Raw genomic sequence first — 20,587 nt, 5'->3', positions numbered from 1 at the left:
TAAATGTACTGAGGTAGTATCACTGCCAATACAGACCACTAAGCAGCCTCAAAACTGCACACTCATTAACCAGTACACTCATAGGCTCACAAAGGTTTGTGTGTTTTTAACTGCATCAACTAAGCTGGTAGAAAACAGTCTGACAAACCAGTATGACAGCTATAGAGGTCTTACTTTAAACAATCCCATTCCTAAAGGGACTTGACAACACTTAAACTCTTTTTGGTATATTAGAACAAATGGGCAGTTACGAATTAGTACTTCAAGCATCAACCACCCCTGAATATTTAAATAAAATCACTGCAAATATCAAGGCCTACCACTTCTTTTTAAATAGTTTAAAATTGTTTGTGACCTAAACTTTCTTCAAATACCCTTTGCTTTGGTTTCTCTTGGTTCCAGTTTCTCAGTCTCTATGAAGCTACCCAGTCCTCCTTAGAAGAGGCTGACTCCATTCTATCACAGATCATACTGTTCTGTAAGAGATTCATTTATAACAAGACGATCTCTGCAGTTCCAAGCGGTCTTGACAAGTCTACTTATTGGCTTGTTCTCCTCAATAGAAGGGTATCTTAGCTATCTACTCAGTTCCTTAATTGATACCACTATCTCACAATTCTGCTATGTAGCAAGTTCCAGTTTTACCCAGGATTTAGTCTTCATTACATATTTCAAAATGTAACTTGACTGGCAGCCACACAAAAATCCTCAGTTCAACCGTGGTGATACTTGAGATGATCACAGATCAAGCAAGCACAACATTTTGGCTCCATGCAGGCACTACGCAGTACAAATGTGAACCAGGACCATTCTTGTTTTCAGTACTCCCCCAGTAACCACCATATGGAGAACAATAAAAAGGAACAAGCATTCACAGTGCAGGACAGCATACTACTGCCTATGCCTCCACCTCAACTCTTGCCCCTGTGAGCGCAATCCACTCACACTGATATAACACCAATTCCCCTCTCTGTGCTAAGCCTACAGTGGTACACTTCAGCTAGACTAAGCTATCACGTAACTCAATCACACCTCATTCAACACACCATGGTCCTCCATAGTACACATAGTCCAACACACCATAGTACAGCAAGAAGCAGCAGCCTTAACTAGATGAAAAGGCTGCAAAGCATTACTATAATTTACTTGAAAAATTCCAAGGTTGTCTTAACAATGGTTCTCAGCCCATGGCTTCTTTTCTCACACTGTCCAAAGAATAGGACAGCTATCAGTATGGCAAGGAGCTTGCTAGTCTCATTTCCACTCCCCGCTCTGAAGAGAAGCTTTTGCAGCTTCCTAGCAGGCTGAATTTCACCACATCCTGAAGGAGGAGGACATAAAAAAGGGCCCTGATTTTGTACTATAGCAAGACGCGCTTGGTCTACACGGTCTTACCTGTGCATTCCCGTGTGTCACCCTACTTCCTAGACTGTTTTGTGAAGAAGCAAGCTGAATGTGTTAGCAGAAAATAATCTAGTTCTACCCTAAGTTAGTCTGTTTTTCTGTCCCATTAGCAAGTTGGACTGGATCCAACACGCACCAGAACTGGCACTAATTGGACCCTTCCCCTTCAATTAGGGTAAGCTATGAAATGCAGTTAACGAAACCTGTAGCCCGAACAGATGGCTGGCAACACTACTTGTCTTTCTAACTCAACCATTTCAGTCCTATAAGCAGCTCCCAAAGGCATAGTTTGATACAGAACCCAAGTCAGCAGAGGGAATGGACAGCACCTGTCATATCCATGCAGCCAAGTCCAAGTCTACAACAATACTGCATTAAGCCTGCTTATCTACTTGGCTTACTTTTAATCTCAGAATCATATGAACCAATTACTATGGTAAACCTATGAATACCAACTACTAGAATTCAAACACTAAAGATGCTTTTACTTACTGTAGAAAACAAATGCTTCAGTGTTTTCAGTGTAAAACATACAGTTGCAGTGAAAGCACAAACCAGAACTGACCTGAATGGCTGAGACACTGGAGAGCCTCTGTATGCTCCAGGGCCTGCAAGAACTCCATAAGCTCCACCACAGTGCAACCCCGATCTCCCAGCAGTTTCAGGAGACTCCAGCTGGGACTTCCTTCTGGCTCCAGCACTTTGAGGGAACACTGTTCTAAATCCAGAGGGCTACAAAATAATGTGAGAAAGTCATGGCATAGACTTCTTACTACTTTTTCCTCAGAAAGGAGCAGAGTTAAAAATCACTTGTAGACGGGTAAAAAGATGGGAAATTCCTAGCTGATTTGGACATATTTGCAGTATTTCCTTCAAGTTTCAGGAGTTCAGAAGTTATACAGTGATACCTCCACAGACAGAAAGTGGTATTAGTGAGTCGCATGCTACAAAACAAGAGATGCTTGTACCTAACAATTCTGGCCAAATGTATTAAGAAATCTTCTAATTTTCACTTTTTAAAGTCTCAGCAGAAAAACAAGTACAGCACCTTTCATTTTAATTCAGAAGCGGTAAAGAGCAAGTCAGAAACTAACTTGAAAGTCCCGGAAGACTTTGATTTTCAGAGTAGTTGTTAAAACAAGTGACTGCTACAGCTTAACTGATACACACATCTACCGCTACAGTGCAGTTAACTGCTCCAATAAATTCATCTCCAGGTATAAACATGAATAGTTTTAAATTCTGGTGTTAAGTCTTCATGCACTTTCAATCACAGCAGATTAAAATAACACAGATAATAATGAAATGAATACAGCTACAGAAAGGGAATGCATTTTTATGTATACCCACTAAAAAGATTCATCAATGTTTCTTTCCTTAAATCACAGTGCCATGCAAAGCTGGAGGAGGTATTTTCACTTATCAAGTAGACTTTCACTGTATTTTACTGGGTAATACAGAGAAACAAACATAACCACAGGCCCTACAGAGGGGTCATAGTGTAGTCCTCAGGTTCTATTTCCCGATCTTAATAAATATAGTCATAATAGAGAAAGGACACATCTTCAAAATGTACATTCAGTGCTGCACTTGAAATGCCTCATTTTTTTGAGATGCTACCCTCTAAACAAAATCTTGAAGAGCCACAGGAAGTAAAACGATCAGGAAGCAATCTAGAGAATGTGACCTAGGAAGAAAGAGTTGAAGAAAATGAACGTGTTTACCGTAATATAGACAAGAGGAGCTACAGGGAACAGTCAACAGACATTTTCCATGTTCCCTGTCTAGGACAAGCAATTGGCTGCATTTGCGCTGGGGAAAGTCAGGTGGGGTACAAGGGGATGCTTTCCAACCACAAAGGTGGCAAAGCAAAAAACCGCACTGCTTGCACCCTGTTACTTCTTCACTGGAAGCCCTCATGTGGGGCTAAGGAAGCACCTCCTAGAGAGGGGCTACGTGCCCTCGAGCCTATCTGCCCCAGCACCGGGGCTTCGGTTAGGGGATGCCCCCTTCCCTTGTACAAATGAAGTACGGGGTCACGGGGAGGGACAGCATTGCCGCGCAGGCTGGGTACCTCTGGATTCAGGGAGAAGCGGCAACAAAACAACGGCAGCATTCAGCTGCTGCTTTTCGCTCGAGTACAAACTCATAAAGGAGCTGGTAAGCAACGACGAACCCGCACCTGCTTCATCCTCGCTGTCCCGCCACTGACTTCAGGAGCGATACCGCAGCCCGGCCGCTTCGCCCACGGTCCCGTGTGCTTTCAGCAACGGATGAGCTACAGCGCGGCCTCAGGGAGGGCTCCGGGAGGGACCCCGGGGCCGGCGCGTCCCCCACCCTCGACCCCGAGGTGGCACCACGGCCTCAGCCTTCGCTCTGCCAGGACGCCAGGACGCCCGGCTCCTCCGCCCGGGGCTGCGCCACCTGAGCCCCGCGGCTTCCCCGCCGGCCCCGCTGAGGCCCCCGCCGAGGCCCCTCCCGCCCCCCGGCGCAGCCCAGGGCCACGGGCCGCCCCGCAGCCTCCGCCGCCGGGTGCCGCGCTGCCTGCGCGCTCCCGCAGGCCGCCCTCACCTCAGCCGGACCCTGCCGCGGCTCCCCGCTCGCTGCGCCAGGTCCCGCCAGCCCTTGCCGGGCGCTGCCCGGTCCAGCAGCTCGCTGAGCCTCCGGAGCAGCGGCTCCGCCAGGCGGCTGAGGGGCAGGGACCCCGGCGCGCTCCGCACCGGCTCCGACATCGCCCCTCTCCTGCCTCCCCAGCGGCGGCGAGGCACGGCCGGCGCGGGGCGGTGCTCCCGCCCGGAAGGACGCGCCGAGCGCAGCCGCACGGTGCAGGACGGCGCAGCAGGGTGCAGCACGGTGCGGCAGGGTGCAGCAGGGCGCCGCGCGCCTCGGGCACGGCGCGGCACCGCACGGCTGTTGCCTCGCGCGCGGCTTGGCTTTCCGCGCTCCTCTGAGAGGACCCTCGCCATGTCTGTGCCTGGGAATGGCACATGCCTGTGGCCCTTCAGAAGGGGATGGTCTTCCCTCGGGCCCGGAGTGCGCGCTCCGGCGCTGCCGACAGCGTGAGGGAGCTGCTCAGGGTTTTGTCTTACCTATTCTGAAATGGGAAAGTTGAGTGTCGGACCTTGCTGCCAGCCTGGGCAGCTGGCGCTGAGAAGGCCAGACGTGGCCAGAGAGCCGGGAGCAGCTCTCCTGTGAGAGGGAGAGTTGTCGGGTGGGGGGATAAACCAGGCAAAAATCTTACAATGCTGGGGCAGGGGTCTGGCTTTGAGGAGAAACGGCTTTATCTAACCGCAGCCAACACAGCTGTGGACTCTTCTCTGTGACACATACTCTCCAGTGTGCTGTCGGTTCCCAGACAAGCCAGTGCCCAGCTTAAGGGGTCAGGCCCCTTATGTGTCTTTCAGTGAGGGAGAGGAGGTACTGCTCGGGAAGAGTCTCCCGAGGAGAGATGTTTCCGTGACTGCTCTCCATCGCTGCTAATGGACAGATGAGTGTGGCCATGATCTAAGGGGAATTCTTATCTCTCTGGAATTACAACTTGCTCAAAGTGGACTGAAAGTGCCTTAGAAAGTAATCTTACTAACATTTCTGATCAGTGATCAAGCATGCAAATGTGGCTGCCTGTATTTCTGCAGTATTTTTTCATGTGACTGCAAGCCTGCCTTGCCTTCCCAGTGAGCAAGCTGGAAGTCAGGTGGCTGCAGCACCACAGCATTGAGACCAAACTAGTAAGCATTGCTGTTCAGTAGAGTCTGTTGTCTCCTGGGTTCCATTGCTCTAGTCAAAACGGTCTTACATCTGCTTGGAGATACACATCTGCCTGCAGAGCAGATAACAGTATAGCATCTCTCCTGACTTCTGTGGGGTCCAGAATCTCTGAAAAACAAGCCATTTAGTTAGACTTAACTTGAAGAAATTGCATGGAGTGGCTTTTTCCTGCATCATTAACCAATAGTTTATTTCTCCTAATTTAGGTGCAAAACCAATCTGCATGGCAAAATGGATACAGGTAAGACAGTGAATTTGACTTCCTGATGATAGATAGTTATCCACAGCTGTGTATGACTTAGCTGCTAGAAAATCAGGCAGGTGCCTTTCACCCACCTCAGCCTATGGTCTGTGCTTGTTGGGTGTCTTCCTACAATGTCAAACAGTTAAATTACCTCAGGTCGAATATGGTTTTAAATCCTGGTCTCTCATTTCTTTGGGCATTATTTTGACTATTAGGCTGTTATATAAAACATAGATATCCCTGCTGCTATTCCTGAATGAGGATGGTTGTAGGTGCTATATTTATTGCTGAACACACCAGTTTCCTATCTGGGTCTAGATAACAGTGGGAGCAAGAAGTATTTAGCACTGTAGTATCTCATAACCAGTTTTAGCTGTGCTTTCAGCAAAATGCTTGAGAGGAGACTTGGCACAAAACTTGCTTTTCAGCCTTTTCTAGATCCCTTGAGCTCAGAGCAGTTTGTGCAATTCATTCAAGTTCCTCCTGTGTGAGACACGGCTTCTTGGGTAACAGGAATGGGAATACTTTCTTAATTCAGGCTTCACTTATTTGTCTTTGAGGAATGTGAATCGTTAGGTGAATTTTTATGTAGTGATTGTTAAAAGTTCACTATCCACCTTTGGTTTTCTCAACCTGCTTATTAGGGATTGCAGATTTTCTCATGTTCAACAGAACTTTTGTGTGTTTAACTTCAAGCAAATAAGAAATTCCCAACGTGCCTAGCAAAGCAGTTAAGCACACTTAAGCATGTGCTTTAAAAAACAACCCAGTGCTTTATTATGAAAAGCTAAGGCCAACACTTCCTCTCTCCCAAGGCCATGAGGAAATTCCCGTGGACCTCTGTGGAAGTAGGATGTACCCTCTCGTCACTGCCAGCTCTCTCGCTCTGGCTGAGGTTTTCCCGGGAAGAGCCATCTGCTGCATGTAATGAAATAGTCTCTCTTAAAAGTCAAACTGTTCTGTGATCAGACTCACTATACTAAGGTCACACTAGCAAAACGACACTGAAGCTTTCAGCTAGCTTCTCAGCTCTGAAACAACATGCATAAATTAAACGTCTTTTGTCTTGTAACACAGAGTCAAACCACAGGCCTGGCCCACTTCTAGGACTTAAAGAAGGAGCACTCAAGGGTAAGTGCACATTTGTGGTTTGAGAGGTCAAATTGTTTATACTCTTAAAATTACTTGTCTACTTTTTTTCTCCTGTGTGCAAATACAATGCGTATCATAAAAGATAAATAAACGAAGAAGAGTAAGTTACTTTATTCTTAATGCACTACATTAATATAGTGATTTATACTGTTATTGAACAGGAAATATGATTTGTTATTTGCTTCTGCTAAAGTATAGTCATTTTTGCTCACCTTGATAGATTTTTTTTTTTTTTTTTTAAACGTTGCATTTAGAATTCTGCTAAAAGTTTCTGAAACTACCCTCTGGTAGTATTTCCACCGAGTTTCAGCAAGACAAACAAAATTGCAAAGATCGTACGAAAGCAAGCTTCCTTCGCTAAAGAATGTGTAAGTGATACTAGGTATTCTGGAATATGCATTTTATTCTTTCTAAATATATATTGCATAGCCTAATACTCATTGGGTAAAAATTTCCTCCGTTCCTGAGAAAAAATCTGGTCACTTGGTAGCATGTAGATGATTATCAGGCTAGATGCATGAATTGCTCATGCTGACAGTGTCAGATGCTTGACAAATGTTAAAAATAGATTAAGACAGATCAGTGTTAAGAGTTGTGCTGTAATTGCTTATTTGAATTACTCTATATTAAGGTCTTTGCTAGAGATATGCAGAGCCAGTCATTTATTATTCTTACATTTAGCCAACGAATTCTAGCTGTGGTGTTTTCTTTATACTGTGGTGCTGTTTACAATGGGCAGTACACTAATATAAAAGTTGCCAAAAAGCCTCGGATGTCGGAAGTTGAAGAAATGCAATATATCGCAGTATATTTGGCAAGGACGTATTTTCCAGACATCTGCTGTTTGGACAGCCAAAACTTCACCGATGTTTTTCTTATCCAAATCTTGTTAATACAATAGATATATGATAATTGGTTTAGATAATACAGTATTTTGCTAGTTTGATTTCTGACATTAAATGCTCTTTGACAAATATGCTGCTCTAAATGTTTGATTTGATTGCAGTGTCTTGAAGGATTTATAGAAAAATAATAGGGTTATAGTTATTGTTTGTGTTCCAGCATTAGGGATTCCAGGAAGAACTACTGTGAGATACAGAAACAAATAGAAAATGCAGTCATCGTAAATCCTTGCTTGTGTGGGTTCTCACTACTCTTACCCCACCAAATGTTAGACTCTATAGTAAGCAAACTGCTGTATAAATACTTACTGTAGTCCTATTGTGAATAGAGTTCACAAAGTTGTAATTGAATTTTAGAATTCCAGTTTCTGTTGTCTTGGAGATTTTAACTTTTACAAGGTAACAACATTTGAGAGTGTAGGCATGATCACAATACTTTGGGAAAATGTTTTTATGACTGTCTGGCACAATCATTTTGGAAAGCTTGTATAGACTAGGAGTGGAGGAAAGCAGATCAGAGATTTCATGTGGAATTTGATTCCATCAGTACTGATGGATGCATGGGAAAAAAAGATTCACAGAAACATGCCAACGTTGATGAAACTTTTAAAGGAAAACTTTTAATAAAAGCTTTGATTTCTGTTAAAGGACAAGTTTGAGAAGAGAACATGAAAATAAGCATTGAAATACGGCAAAACATGCATGGCAACCTCTTTGGAAAAAAAGAAGTTGTACGTTTCTGATTGTAAATATAAATATATTTTATGTATTTCCATGCAGGGAATATAGTACCTCATTTAAGAAATCTAAATTGGTGTGTAATGTCTGTGTTTATTGCATAACAGCAAAAGTCTATGTTTTGTTTTGTTTTGGAAGAAGAAAAACACTAAACTTATCGAATTTGCTACAAAATAAAAAATCTCTGTTGAGAGATGCCCTGGATGAGGAAGTGAAAAAATGTGTATATTCCCAAATGCAAAACAGTTGGCAGGCTGGGAACGGGGAGTGGATGGAATTATGGCTATTGATTTCTTAGAGGAACGTTGCAGCTATACAAACCATGTCCAAACTCTCTGCAAGAAAGTTAAGACATATTTGAGAAATATTTCCAGGGAGAATGGAAAGGGAATTAGCATTAACCTTGGAACATAACTGCGTTTAAGCAGGCAGGACACTAAGATTTCACAAACGACTGGATGACAGGATGTGTATTATACACACAGTGCCATAGTTGGTCATTCTGGAAAGGATCTGTAAGGTTATTTGAGTGATTAGGCCTGTGATGTCTTTGTATCTCTGCAAACTAAGAGTCAGAGTCATAAAACCACAAGTTTTGTTAGCAGTAATATTTCATTTTAAGCTACATTTGCTATTTCAAGTTATTTGCTATGCAAGCTATTGCAGTAAATGTTATTCTTTCAGTTCCCATATACATATGCTAGGAATTGCTATGACTTTCTGTCTGTGGTATGTGGCTTTTCATGCCTAATCTTAAACAGTACAGTCATATTCATTGACAGAAATGCATATGAAGTCCTGGTTCCCTGAGCACTATAGAAGTCAATTATTACATATACAAGCCTTCTTGTGGCCAGCACTTCACCCCAAACTTTCTTGTTTATGTCTATGTCTAGACTTGCGTTCCTCAGTACTGCCTCAGTACTTGATCATGCAGAGCGAGAACCTGGCCAGGCTGCAGCAGGACTCCGCTGTATCCTGCGTGCTTGTCTTTTCCATCTGTGCCAAAGACAGGGGAAGGGGCGAACAGTGTGTGTATGTGGCACTCATTCCAACATGATGGCAGAGTGAGGCAGGGGTGTGGATACAGACCCGGGTGGTGGGAAGTTCTGCCTAGTCCCACCTTTTAGACACTGCCTCTTTTAGAGTTTTCTTCAGATCATGTGGTTAGTGGAGATTCCTTTCTGCTTTTTTTGTTGTTTCTGTTCTGTTTTTGCTGCTTTTTCCCCCTTTAATCAATATAATGTTATAATATCCTGCTGTCTGTACCACCTAGCTTTCTGTTTGGATCTGCATGGTATATGACCATTTCTGTTCATCATAAAGAAAAGTTTTGTGGTTATTAGCATTTTGGTTTGGAGATTTTTCATGTTTATCTTAACTGAAATCTAATTATATCCACCAGCTTTCTTTGTGGTGAAGCTACCTGCCAATATACCATCTCTAAAAAGGGATGTATGAAAATGTATATAGTATGCCCAGGCAAATGGAGAAGGAGCTATTGATAAATCCAAATTTAGTAGCATAGTCTAAGGGATAATAATTGTTTTTCAAAAGGACAACTCCAGATCCCAAAGTTTGGCCTACGGAGTGGAGGTGATAGTCGGAAAACTCTGCTGGCATTTGGGGAATTTGTTGTCTCAGACCAAGTATCTCAGAATAAACAATGAAGCACATAAGCTGACTTTCTAAACAAGATCAGTCTGATAGAGAAGTGTTAAAAGAGTGGGTGAGCAGATTGTGTTATGCATGCATTCACAGCCTCCTCATATACACATATGTACGCAGGAGAAAGATTGTGCTTTCTGTGTGTTCAAGTCTTTCTCCAAGCGCTCATTTAAAGTAGTGTAGTTCTGTTCTCTTATCACAGTGATGACGTTCAGCACAGCTCTCTCTTTCCTACCTCAAAATGCCAGCCAGACGAAAGCAAAAATCAGCGATGACAAAGAAATAAAGAACTTCCCAGTAAAGACCTTGATCCTGATATAGGAGAAGTTCCCTCTGCCCCATAGAAACAGTTTCTAGTTCATAACTATTTCCCACATCTTTTGTCAGTCCTGGTTTTAAAACGTACTTCTTTTATCAGGTCTATCAGATTTAAAATAGTCTTTGCAATATGATCTTTAAAAGTCCCTTCCAACCCAAACCATTCTATGATTTTATGTTAAGAGAAATAAGAACATCCAACAGATCTATAGAGGCTAATCTGCTCAAATTCCCATGCTTTGCAGGATGGTTTTTAATCCAGAACCTATACTGTAACTGACTTCACCATGAAGGACTTTTACCTGTTTCTGTAAAATGTGCAAATCTGAATGGCTTCTTTGAAGCCAGGAGAATTCCACAGAGGGCAGAGTTAAAATACCTGCTTTAGGACCTGGGCCTAAAACCAGCTTACTCAGAAGAGAAACTCTGGATCACACTGGCACTGTAGAGTCATCCGCTGGGTTTTTTTGTTTGTTTTGGGTTTTGTTTTTGGTTTTTTTTTTTCCATAAGAAACTGCTGATGTATATACTAGCAACTGGCATCTACTTTGTTATTAGAAAAATAACTGCAATTCTTGATGTTTTATTAAGTAAATATACAAAAAAGGCAGCAAACACTTTGAACCAAGTAATATGATTGCTATCAAGAGGAAACCTGTTTACTCCATTTTGTAAATTGAACTTTTGACCCAGAGATAGAGTGTATGATAAGTCATATATTTTTATTTGATATAATTATAAATGTAGTTATCTAAATATAATATAATTACACTCAGCTATACCCAAATAAATATAATTATCTAAATACTGCTTCTTCCTGGGTAATATGAGATAAATTACTGACACATTATTCATGTGCATAATTTTGTTAATTAGTATGTGTTCTTTGATAATAAAAGAATAATTTATTTGAAATGTTACAGAGCTAGGGTTGGACTCTGCAACAGTTTTGTGCGCAGCTTAAATACTTTTTTATTATATACAATATAAAAGCACCTTGCCTGTGACCTTTTATTTAATGTTCATATGTTACTTAATTTTGCATTCAAGTTCATTTCATAAAATTTCAGTAGAAATTTTTCTGCAAATTGTGATACTCACCAGTTTTTTGTCTATACTGTGTGTCCTCAAGAGGATAAGAGATTTATTGAGAAGCTGTGTAGAAGTCCTCCCTTGAAAGCTGCACAGGAAGTCTCTAAGAGCACAAATCTGCTCTGAACTGCAGTGCTTGAATTATTGAGTTGCTGGACTACTACTGCTGTGTCTGAGAGCTACTGCTTCACCTGTCATCAAGCAGTGTTCCAAAATCACATCAGGACTCAAGAAATTAAAGAGCTTTGGTTTGAAAATCATGTAGCTTAAAAAAAATACAAATAGATATGCCTCTTTCTATTTTTCTTTTTATTTGAGGACATTTGTTTTCATGTTTTCAAGGTTTCTTCTTTATTGTAGTGGCTGGTGGTTTAGAGATTTATTTTTCTGGAAACTGAAAATGGAGATTTTCATATTCTTACCTGATGCATAGAACCTTCAAAAATACATCCTCGGATTTTTGATTAACACAGAGAATTAATGGGGAGTAGACTATTGGTTGTAATCCTTTTGCAGAAACAGCAGGAGGAAATATGCAATGATTCAACCACAAATTTTATATTATTCATAGGAATGGACTATAAAAAACTATATCTGCATTGCAGATGGACTTCCATGTTTGTAGGTTTGCGTGTAGAAGTTCAATGGAAGTTAATCCTTGACCAGTTAAGCAAAAGGCATCTGCCAGATTTTGTGCGGCCCCGCAAGTGTGGACAATGGCAGATAAGTTACTGAAGACATGGTCTGTGTGATCTAAGGCTATTGCAAACACACATTATTTATATAGCTATCCGTTTTTCTTGTGTTTTCAGTTATCCCAGACCCAGTGTCAGCTTGGTATAAAGAAACCAAAATATTAGTTGATGGAATGATATTTCTTCATATGAAACATAGGAGGATTATCAGTTTCATTCCTCCTGTGTGTTTAGTGAAGATAACCCTTTGTGTGGGCTGATGCAGGTTCTTCTTTCCCACTCCTTTGCGCTGATGTGGGTGTAAAGTGGGGCATTTGCAGAACACGTACAGCCATACAGGGGTATTTATGCACTGATGTGGAGCTTCTGACATACCTAGACAATGCTTTGGTTGTCAAAGCATGTTTACATATATTAATTGTACGGCAGTACTATACAAGGCTTGGGCATAGATCAGGTGCCCATTGTGCCAGGCAGCATGTGAATACACAGAATGGTCCCTGGCCCAAAAAGCTGGTGCCGTAATGATAAGGAGAGAGACAATGGGGATGGGCTATGGGTATAGACTGACAGGTCCTGTGAAAGAGGAGGAGGAGCAAGTGCATCTGAAAGATAGGAATAAATCCTGCTGAATAAGGGTGTGGGCTGAGCAGGACTGTGCAGAGAACAGAGATTGCATGATGAATAGATAGTAAATAAGAGGAAAAAACTTCAGAGAGGTAGTAAAGGGAATTTTTTCCACTGACTAGAGAAAATGAACCCCACAGAAAGACACAAATTCCCTCCTGGGCTTGTAAAATGCATAAGCTTTCTGTAGAAATAATGTCTGTGAATGTAAAATTGCTTACAAAGGAAGATTTCCCTTTGTAAAGGGATTGTAGTAGATTCCCTACTAAATCAAGTAGAAAAAAAATGTGATGCAAGAGAGGAAAATTAATGGCCCCTTTTTAAGTTTAAGCAAACTTGTATATTTTTGTCAGTTAAAAAATTTTTTGCTGACATTAGAATTATGCCCACAGTTCCTTCTGAAATCATTGTAAGCGGCTTTGGGTCCAAAACCATCTGCAAAATGGCTATTACTAAAAATTAAACTCATTTAGACATTGTTCCTTCCATATCAAAGTGTAATTTTTCAAAAATGTTTTGGTCTCAGTCAGAATAAATGATCAAATGTTGAACATTTTTTATTTTAAAAATACATTTCAAATTGGGAAAAATATTGGCATTTTAATGAAAATAAGTTTGAACAATCAAAGTTTTTATTTAGAATTTGAATTTTAGACAATTCTTTCACTATGAATGAGTTTTTCAAAACCAGTATGGAATTATGACAAAGTATGAATTTTAAATGAAAAAGCATTTTTTCTGAAAATTTGTGAATTTGTTTTATTATCTATTTTCCTTAGAGAAATGTTGAGTCATTGTTTTAGCCATTTTGATGCTTTTTCTAGCCATTCTTTTGCATGATACTATTTGAAACTAATTGTTTTTCACAAACACTTTGATTATTTCCTGCCATAAAAGCATTTTGGTGAAGCATCTACAAATGTCTTTACTGCCTGTTGCTGCCTTGTTAATCTGGCCATTCCAGGTTTTCATCAATTCTCTATTTCTCCTAAATCATATCCAACCACGGGTTCTCGGGTTACTGTTTTCACGCTGCTGCCAGCTTTGTTTTCCATTATCCTTAGTTCCTAGGCATTAAGCTTAGGTAACATTGGACTCTGCTGATACGCATGTGTTTTTCTTTGTGGCAGTGGAGACAGACCTGAGAGATGGGTGGAGGAAGGGGAAAGGGGAAGCCAACATGTCCAGGGATAGCGAAGGGGAAATTTGAATTGTAGCTGCTCAGCAGTGGCAATTTGTGACTGAGGAATTTGTGACTGTCCTCTGTCACGGAGGACAAGAAGGCCCAAGTGCAGAAGGGGTTAAGCTGGCTGGAAGCAGGAATGCCAGAGACCAAACTGCTCCCAGTAAGGGAGTGAAGTGTCCCTTGGTGATAAGAAACAGCCACAGTATTGCCTTGTAGCTGTCCCGCAATGTGAGCGCCCGGGGGCCACCGTTGAGCAGCAGAGCTGGCCTGGGGGATGGAGAGCTGGCCTGGGGGATGGACCTGTGGCCGGCTGAGGCGCCCACGCAGCCCCTCACGAATTGGTGCTGGTGCCAGTGTATGTAAGGAATGGGCTTCTGACGATCTTTGCAGACTCCTTGTAGAACCGCTTATGGTGGTAGGGCTCTGCCCACTGCGTTGTTCATTAAATACTTTTTTGTTTTATTTAAGCACAAACACGTGTTTAATTCGCCTCAAGGTGTACCATAAAAATTCCCCAACAATCGCCACTGTTCTGATCAGTAAGAGATGGAAAACATGTTTACAGATCATTAGATAACCAAAATAGGCACCTTTCTTACCATTACTTGCTAAAACCTGGTGGTGTTAAGTTCTCCTACGTGGCTCTGCTTCACTGTCCTCCTGTCATTAGCTAGTACCTGGTTCAGCAAGTAGCATCATTGGTTTCCATAGCAAGACTTCAGACAAGCAGCCAGAACACCCTTATACATTTAAATGTTCTCTTGTCTTCTTTCCACCAAATGTTCCGAACCCAGTTTATTAGGAATTGAGCTTATTTTCAGGTTACTAGTCAATAGCTGATGGTCAGTTATCATGATCTCCCTTTCGTCTTTCCTCAGTGAATTTCATTATGCGTCCTCTATCACAAGTTTTCTTGAGGAGCTGAGAGGGTATTACACTAACTGTTCTCTTTCCAGTTTCTATCTAAATTCAATAATTGAAATTATGGTTTAATCTAATATCTTGTATTTTCTCCCCAGATTTAAAAAAAAAAAAATCTCTTCATCTTGGGTGGAAATCCACCATTTATTGCGGGTTTCCTCATGGAACATTATTTTGCTTTAATTTCCATTGTTGGATCTGCCAAAATGCACAGCAATCTAATCTAATTTTCATATCGAGAAATCTGACAGCTCTTTTCCCCTCAATGTCAAAATGCAGCTGAACTAAGATGATGATAACACTATAGTACAATTGTTTCAGTAAGGAGTATTCGTGAGTCAATCTGCATTAAAAAAATGTTGCCAAGGCTCTTTTCAGCTGGGAAAATTATCATGCTTTTAAAATAACTTATACCCTCCAAAAAAGAGGAAAGAGGCATCTGGTCTTCTGAAAGCACAGATGAAAGCAGATTTGAAAGAATGCACCAGGGATCATTAGGCAAATACATATTTAAGAGGATGGGTGAATGCTGGGGGGTAATTCCATGGCACTGTAATAAAATGGATCAGGAAAAGATTAATCTCTACTGCTCCATTTTTTCTGTTAAATATTTATATTTTTTAAAGTTGGAATGGAAAGCAAAATGTGATCAGAGATCTGAAAGGCTGACGATAATGGGATCCGATGCCTTTTTTCTCCAGGCTCTTGTTGGACGCATGGTCTAGATTGCAGTTCAAAGGCCTGCATGAAGCAAGTGTAGAGTGTTGGCCCAGGGCCAGTCGACAGGTATCTGGATTATTTAAAACCACTACAATATGCACTGGTATCCTCTCAATATCGTCTTCTTGTCATCTTCAGCAGGGAAGCCCCTATTATGAGGGATTTTGAACTAGACTGCTTCTCAGGCTCAAAGGTGGTAGTCTGAGGAAGCCTGCACACTTCTGCCCTGTACCTCCTGCGTGGATAACCTGAAACCTTCTGTATGTCAGTAACACTGTGTACAGCAGTGCGTGTTTCATGCTCCAAAGCATCGCTAGCCAAGCCACTGTGACCAGGCTGGCTTGTACTACTTTAAAGCTGTGTCATCTTCTGTGTCTTCTGGCAACTTCCCGGCTACACCTCTGAGCTGACAATATACCTCTGTGGCACATCAGGCTTGCTCTTCAAAGCAGCCTTTTCTGTTGGCCTCCACTTCCTTGTATGCTGGACCTTTGCTAATTTATTCCAAGACTAAATTGACAAAACATGTTGCCTCTCTGCTGCCTTTTCACTACCTCTACCGCTCCCTTTTCACTACCACTACCGCTCCCCTTTCTCGTGTCACAAATACTGAACTCTCTCCTCGCCTCTCCTTTCCTCTCCTCTCTCCTCTCTCCTGACCTGGGTTGCCTGTTAGGAGGTGCTGAAGCCAGCAGCCTTACAGCAAGGCTGCTGCAGCTCCATGCCCACCAGTCCAACCAGCGTACGCATGTATACAACACAGATATATGTTGTATGCTGGGAGAGGGTGCTGGTCTGTTGTCCCCATCAGCTGTTGTTCCTCTGCGCTCCTTTGTGCGCATGGAGTCAAACTGTTTATCACACAACCTAACACTGTCCCTTCTTGTATCCTTCCTGTTAACCACCTTCTCTTCCTGCTTTTCTCCTCCCGGGTAACTCTGTGGAAAAGCTGCCTGTGTTAGGGTTTGCCCGAAGGAAATGGAAATATACCTAGCTTCTTTGTGCTCTTTACATGAGAGGCAGATTCCAAGCAAGCCATGCAAGCCCCTTGCTATTTAGCCATTAAGCTCTAATCTAGCTCCCACATATTTTCTTACTGACTGACTTTGATCAGTGTCCGCAGTGGACTGTGGCACGAAGCTGGGTGCTGACAGGTCCGATGACTGCTCTGCTTGTGGCCCTGCAGAGAGCAGACAGAGCACTATAAAGTGCTTGAAAGGGCGTCGGGAAAGGTTGCTGTGCTAGAGTGCTAGTGGCTGGTGATCTTGCAGCCAGGAGAGAGACATTAGCTAAAAAGGTCACAATAGGAGCAGCAGGGAGAAGGAAAAGGAGAATGAATAGAGGTGTCTTTAAATTGCTTCATCAGATTAGCGGGAAGGCAAGAAAGTTTTTCCTGCTGTTCTTCATGTCATACCAGTTCTGTGAATAAAAATAGGTCACCACGTTTCAGAGCTTTTAGTCTGGCGTCCCCCGTGAGTTCAAATTTACTTGAAACTCAGTTCTTCTACACTACTTTCCCTGATGAGTGGATCCCTGGATTGTGGAAGAGTCCTGCTGTGATTAGCGTGGGTACCCTGTGGTCAGGAATGACCCAGAGTGCCTCTAGTACTATACAAGAACATCTCAAGCATCTAAAATCCTACGATTTGGGAATGCTTGGGAAACAAGGTTTTTTTACAAGAAGAGAGAGATGATTCCATATTTCTTTGGATTTAGCTAATGGAAGCCTTTTGGTGTATTTCACTTTGTTTTTATGTATATTGTGCATTGCCACACCATTTTGCTACTGCCCAGCTGTTTGAAAATAAGACTCAGTATGAACAGCAAATTGAAGCTAATCAGCCTCATTTCATTGTTCTCTCACCACAGAAATTGCAAATATCAAGACAAAATACAATAGAATTGCTTTAAACAGAAATAGCCCTATAAAATCTAACCAGACTGATTGTTCCAGCTATTTCTACAAAGAGATTTTGGAATTTATGTCCCTATGATGCCAATTCAAGGAATAGCCTACTGGTGTGCCAGTGTGACTACCAAAATAGCAGGTACTTAGTACCTGTAGAAATCATGCACATGTGAAAATTTACATTGTCTGCAGATTACTATTTGCATTTAGAAATGTCTAAACCACATATGCTAAAGCCTATTTTGTGCTGCTACGTGTATGTACAGGCATGCTTAAGAATTTGTTTTCCTAGCACAAATCACTCCAGACAGTTATAATGGGTTTCCATTAAGTGTCATTGCTTAGATAGCTGGGTTATAGTTACTGCTTTAATGTTTGATCTTGATTTTAAAATAATTATTTATCTTTTTTGAAAATGCTTGCAACTATGTGTCAGTTGAAGACCTTTTAGAAAATACGTATACCCATTTTAGAAGTAATTTTAAACTTCAGGTTTCTTTTATCTGCAGGTGCACAGAGAAAGATCTGCACTTCATTGAACAGTACCTGGAGACAGTTTGACAGCTAGAATGACCTGCTGTTCAACTTTTGTTGAACCGAAATCAGATACAAAAACCAAAACTTCCCCAGAATTTGTTGTTGACCTATATGACAATGTGGGAGACTTCAGGGTAAAATGAGCAGAACGAGAAACATTTTGCACAACACAAGAGTTATCCCTGTGAGGGTGACCCCATGTTAGATTCTAACTCTTCAAAAGTCAGTGCTTTACTGCTTGAGAAGCTCAGAAAAGCAGAAGTATTGTCCCCATTTGAGAAATCCCACAGACACTTGCCTAACGTGGAAGACAACATGGATGTAAAAAATGTATTTAAAAGCCAGGAAAATATTTCCTGCCTAAGGGATTTTTCAGAGAATGGTGATGACCTAATTCATTTTAACAGTATGGTCAGTGTCACTGCTGGAAAAGCAGAGAAATACTGCAGCAGACAGGTGCATTCCCGCCCTTCAAATGTAATCACTTATCACACAGACAACTGTTGCCTTAACACGGAAGACTCTGTATCTGGTTGGTCTCTGGCAGGTGTCCAGGCATGTGAAAAGACTGGGCTCGGTAGACCTCTAAACATGAACACCCTGTTCAGTCAGCAGGCAGATACTCCCATAGTAAATCCAAATTATTTTGTAAAAGATGATTCTGAAAATTCTGCCACTATTCTGGAGATTTATGCAGAGAAAATTCCAAGTGTAAGTGATGACTTTTCTGATGATGACCTAGAGTATTCTGAATGTTCAGATGTGCTGACAGTGCATGAAAATGAAATCTGGAAAAAGAAATTACAATTTTTATTAGAAAGCGACGATGAAGATGATTTAAAACTGAGTAAGGATTGCGATGGGTGTGCTTACTTCCTCGGTGAAATGCCTTGTCTGTTCCAAGTGTCAGATAACACTACGCCTATGGATACCACCATTGGCTTCTGTGGTCATCACTCAAAATTCAAAGGAGTAAATGTAAGGAGAGACCCCTCTATGTACAGCCAGTCACCTTTGCAGACAGAGATGACTCTCACTGTTGGACACCACCGAGATACAAGTACCAGTTTGAAAGACAAAGAAAAGTATAAAGTGCCTGTTGCATCCGCAGACAGTGAAAATAACCATCCTGGAACTGAAGAAGAAAATAATGGAAGTGGCCACTCAGCTGCAGATTTCTCAACTGACAAATCAAAGAACAAGGATAACGTTTGTGCCAAGGCAGACTCCTCTACTAGTGGCACAGGTGCTTCTTTGACAAATCAGGCTTCAGAGACATTGACAGAAAACATTACTGACAAGGACTTGCTGGGTGAAAGCTCATTGCTGCTAGAGGAAGGGGGAAGAAATTTTCCAGAGGAAAATGCAAGGCATGCTGTCTGTACCTTAACAGAAAGTCTAAGAAGAAACCTTTTAAAGTTGTTAAACCCTAAAGAGCTTTGCAGATATGTAAGTAATATAGGACAATCTTTCCAGACTGCAGCAGAGGTTAGGGAATCCAGTGCTCTGTTTCCCAGTCAGGAAGGTGTCATTTCAACACAAGTCCCTGAGGAGGCAGAAGGCTTGCAAATGCAGGCTGGTTTGTGTCATACAGAAGAGGCAGATCAAGACTGTCATTGGGAAAGGAAAAGGACTTGGGGCCTGTCTGAGCAAAATCAGATGCCAAACGAAAACATCTCACCCAGGGTAAGTGAAGTGTTTATCATTTAATAGAAAGAGCTGCTCTACTGATTTGAATGCTTTTTATTCCTGTTTGTCACAAAATAATGTAAAATTTAAATTACTTTGAAAGGTACTATTCATGTACTTCTGAATGACAGCTACGGCTGGGAAGGAAATCTGGTTTTGAAAAAGGCCCAAATAAACCATAAGCTGTTCTAATTATAGAGTGAGACTGATAATAGTAAGAGGCACTAATGGGACTCTGGACAGCTGGATAGGGAAATCTGATATGTAGGCTATTGCACAGGTCTTATCAAAGTAACGTTTCTTTCAACCCAGAAAGTTTCTCAAATACCTATGGTGAGCAGAGAACGTTTTGATTTACTTTCTTTTCAGTTTATACTCAAAGAACAAAATTGTCATCCAGTGATGGTGCTGGAGATCTAAAACAAATCAACAGGGGTTTGCTCTGAATTTATAACAAGGAGGGGAATTTAATCCAGAGAGTTCATATTACAGAGGTGAATGGAGCTTTGCTTTTTAAAAATAAAACAATGAAAGAGTCAGATATTCCAGCTGAAATGTAAAAACCAGTTAAAAATAAAAAAACCCAAAGTGGGCTTTCCGTGTACTTGCATATTTTATGTCTGTTGGTAGGAAATGAACTAGCGAAATCACTAGAGTTGTACAGACTGATGATGCTCCACCAGTTTTCGTAAGTGGGAAAATTGGATCATACTTTTTATTTCACATAGTAAAGACTGAAGATCTATAACATATATATATGAGTATTAAATCATGACTAATCTTATTATCACTGACTTTACTGATTTGAAGGTGCATATCTAACTGCACAGAAAAAAACATTTATGACAAATAAACACAAGCTTTTTCCAGTTCCACATGCTTTTCTTCATCTATATTATTTAAGCAAAACTGTGTCCCAGTTCTGGGCAGTAGACTGACTTTAATCTCACCACTGGGGTGTCTTAAGCAGTCAAAAATCACTGAATTCTTCTGCCTGAAAAACATCCATAGGTTTCT

At 41.5% G+C, this 20,587-nt stretch overlaps 2 protein-coding genes across 6 annotated transcripts in view; one reads left to right on the top strand and one right to left on the bottom strand.

Moving 5' to 3' along the window:
* Positions 1-4,194, bottom strand: part of MALT1 (MALT1 paracaspase) — a 38,075-nt gene extending 33,881 nt beyond the window's left edge. For all 5 annotated transcript variants that reach the window (XM_075489034.1, XM_075489035.1, XM_075489036.1 and 2 more), the window contains exons 1-2: positions 3,976-4,194; positions 1,970-2,136 (exon numbers count right to left, since the gene is read on the bottom strand). In XM_075489034.1, coding sequence (XP_075345149.1) covers positions 1,970-2,136; positions 3,976-4,136 — 328 coding nt within the window. In that variant the 5' untranslated portion in view covers positions 4,137-4,194. The remainder of the gene's footprint in view (positions 1-1,969; positions 2,137-3,975) is intronic.
* Positions 4,195-4,230: 36 nt separating this feature from the next.
* Positions 4,231-20,587, top strand: part of ALPK2 (alpha kinase 2) — a 54,067-nt gene continuing 37,710 nt past the window's right edge. The window contains exons 1-5 of the mRNA XM_075489090.1: positions 4,231-4,463; positions 5,379-5,413; positions 6,494-6,547; positions 6,823-6,940; positions 17,862-19,567. Of these exons, the coding sequence (XP_075345205.1) occupies positions 18,080-19,567 (1,488 nt within the window). The 5' untranslated portion in view covers positions 4,231-4,463; positions 5,379-5,413; positions 6,494-6,547; positions 6,823-6,940; positions 17,862-18,079. The remainder of the gene's footprint in view (positions 4,464-5,378; positions 5,414-6,493; positions 6,548-6,822; positions 6,941-17,861; positions 19,568-20,587) is intronic.

This window comes from Mycteria americana, assembly GCF_035582795.1.
Source record: "Mycteria americana isolate JAX WOST 10 ecotype Jacksonville Zoo and Gardens chromosome Z unlocalized genomic scaffold, USCA_MyAme_1.0 Scaffold_30, whole genome shotgun sequence".
Lineage (NCBI taxonomy): Eukaryota > Metazoa > Chordata > Aves > Ciconiiformes > Ciconiidae > Mycteria > Mycteria americana.
This window is presented reverse-complemented; position numbering and strand designations above follow the sequence as displayed.